Source organism: Vigna umbellata, chromosome 1 (assembly GCF_029865625.1).
Source record: "Vigna umbellata cultivar VRB3 chromosome 1, Vumbellata_1.0, whole genome shotgun sequence".
Taxonomy (NCBI): domain Eukaryota; kingdom Viridiplantae; phylum Streptophyta; class Magnoliopsida; order Fabales; family Fabaceae; genus Vigna; species Vigna umbellata.
Genome location: NC_142165.1, coordinates 56885932 through 56888214, shown reverse-complemented (window position 1 = coordinate 56888214; position 2283 = coordinate 56885932). Strand labels below are relative to the sequence as shown.

General features: G+C 31.9%; 1 protein-coding gene across 1 annotated transcript; it reads right to left on the bottom strand.

Annotated features, from left to right (window-relative positions):
* Positions 1-464: 464 nt before the first annotated feature.
* Positions 465-1331, bottom strand: LOC148205853 (VIT-like transporter 1b). The gene has a single exon (XM_088112246.1). The coding sequence runs from the start codon at positions 1268-1270 to the stop codon at positions 578-580; it is 693 nt and encodes a 230-aa protein (XP_087968372.1). The 5' UTR covers positions 1271-1331; the 3' UTR covers positions 465-577.
* Positions 1332-2283: the final 952 nt, after the last annotated feature.

The window sequence follows — 2283 nt, the reverse complement described above, 5'->3', positions numbered from 1 at the left end:
TAATTTTCTCATACGCCACTAGGCGGTAGCCTGACGGTAGCCCGACAACAACGTTGAAGAGTTTTTTTGGCCTTGACACATTTTTGTTTGTTTAGTTATTCTTAGTTTCTTGTTAGATTGATTGGTGTATATATGTTCATGTTTCTTTGATTGTTTAGGAGTGTCTTGGTGTGTTTTGAATTATGTTGATGAAGTTTGGTTTGTTTGAATTATGTTGATGAAGTTTGGTTTGTTTGAATGAGTTTTATGTTGTTCTTTTCCTTTTTGAGTTATTTCGGGCATTAGGGTATATTATCAATTTAGAAATATGTTGTTGGGAATAGAACCCTGTTTTGTTGTTAGTGTCACAGAAAAGGGATTTGATCCCGGGCTACAACTTCAAATACCAATCCAAATATACAAATATAAAAAAAAAAATTAACAATGAATATTGTTTCAGTTGTATGGCATTTATTAGGGAGATATAAACATCTTTACTTATAAAAGATCTTTATTTAACAACAAATGTAGAAGAAATACTTGAGAACAAAGCTATAGTAATTGGTTCTCCAATGACTAACAAAAATCTTATTCATGGCTACATTAAAGCACTAGTACCCAGTAATTTACTTAACCCAAAAGTGATGGCCATGGCTATCCATCCTCCAAGAAGGAACCTTACATGAGATTTTAACTTAGGAGTTTTTCCCAGTTGAGCCACCACCCTTCCAAACACCAGCAAAGCCAAGCTAGTCGTTGCCACAACCACAATAACCCTTGTCATGTAACGTTCTATAAAAGCGGCAGAAAGTAGAGGAATCAATGCACCTATAGAAAAGGATACTGCAGATGCCAAAGTAGCTTGCAGTGGATTAGGTAATGTTCTTTTCTCCATTTCCATCTCCAAGTCCTTTTCCCCTCCTACACTCATCTTCATATCTCTCTTTATTTGACCAATCTCAACATCATACTGAGTGTACACTGCAACGTACTCTCCTATCGCCATACCACAAGCCCCTGAAACCAACCCTGCAAAACCAGCAAGTAGCATAGCCTTTGGGTCTTTTTTAACGGCTCCTACACCCATCATCAATGAAGCAACCGAAACCAACCCATCATTGGCTCCTAAAACTGCTGGACGAAGCCACTGCGCTCTTTCCCTGTAGTTTATGTTTGCATCATCTTCGGTAACTTTTTGTGTTTTCTTCTCATCAGTTTTCTTTGCTGGACTTGGATCCACTCCTCCTACATGGTTTTGTGACACCAAACCATTGGATGTAGCTGTAGCCATTTTGGTGTCACAACAACAAAGGAGGGGAGACCAAGAAGATGAAAACAAGAGCAGAGCAAAGTTAGTGAAAGTTAAAGGCTTCTTAACAAGAAAAGATAGATAAATAATGAAATATTTGCATCTTTACGTTGTCTTGCTTGAAAGAGTACACTATTTGGACATTTAGAAAGGGCAAAAGTATATATATAATACTTGACATAAAGATATATTGATGTCAACTTGATTTGAAATTGGGAAGGGGAATATTGGCTATGTGATTCTTATATACCTTTTTATTATATTTTTCCCTGATGAATTGTTAAAATATAATTTGCTTAAATGTTCTAAGTGATACTAAACTTGATTCTTTTTAAAGTAAGATAATTATAGGTTTGAGATTTGTGTAAGATTCATGTCTGGGACTGGTGAATGAAAAATTATATAATTGAAGGACAATATCTAATTAAAGATGATCAATTAAGTTTTTCAATAGAAATTAGAAATAGACGAAGTCAATGATATGTACTAATGGCATAGTTATAAAAACATCATTTTACATAAATTAAAAATAAAATTATAATATGTTTTTAGAAGATTTAAGAAATTATTCTATTTGAAACATTTTTTGCAATTTTAGTTATGTGTGGTTCATTATTATAAGTAGATAATAGATTTAATTTATTAAAATATATGCACAATACCAAAAAGTGTGTTTAAAAATAATATATATTAAACATTTTCATCATAGAAATATATTTTAAATCTCAAACATCACAAATACTGCATCTATACATATTTTTCCAAATGTGCTCCGGAATAGAGCTATATGTCAGTTTTATTTTTTATTTAGTCACCATTAGGTTAGATGGAAAGAAAATATACAAGAATGAAACTTAAACATTACAGAGAATAGATAAAAATAATTTTGATTGTAAAAGTCAAGTTCTTTTCTATTTTTTTCAATTAAAATTAAGAGAAAGTGTATTTTTTTTATCATTCAAACTTTATTATTGTTCTCTCTTCCGAAGACAAAA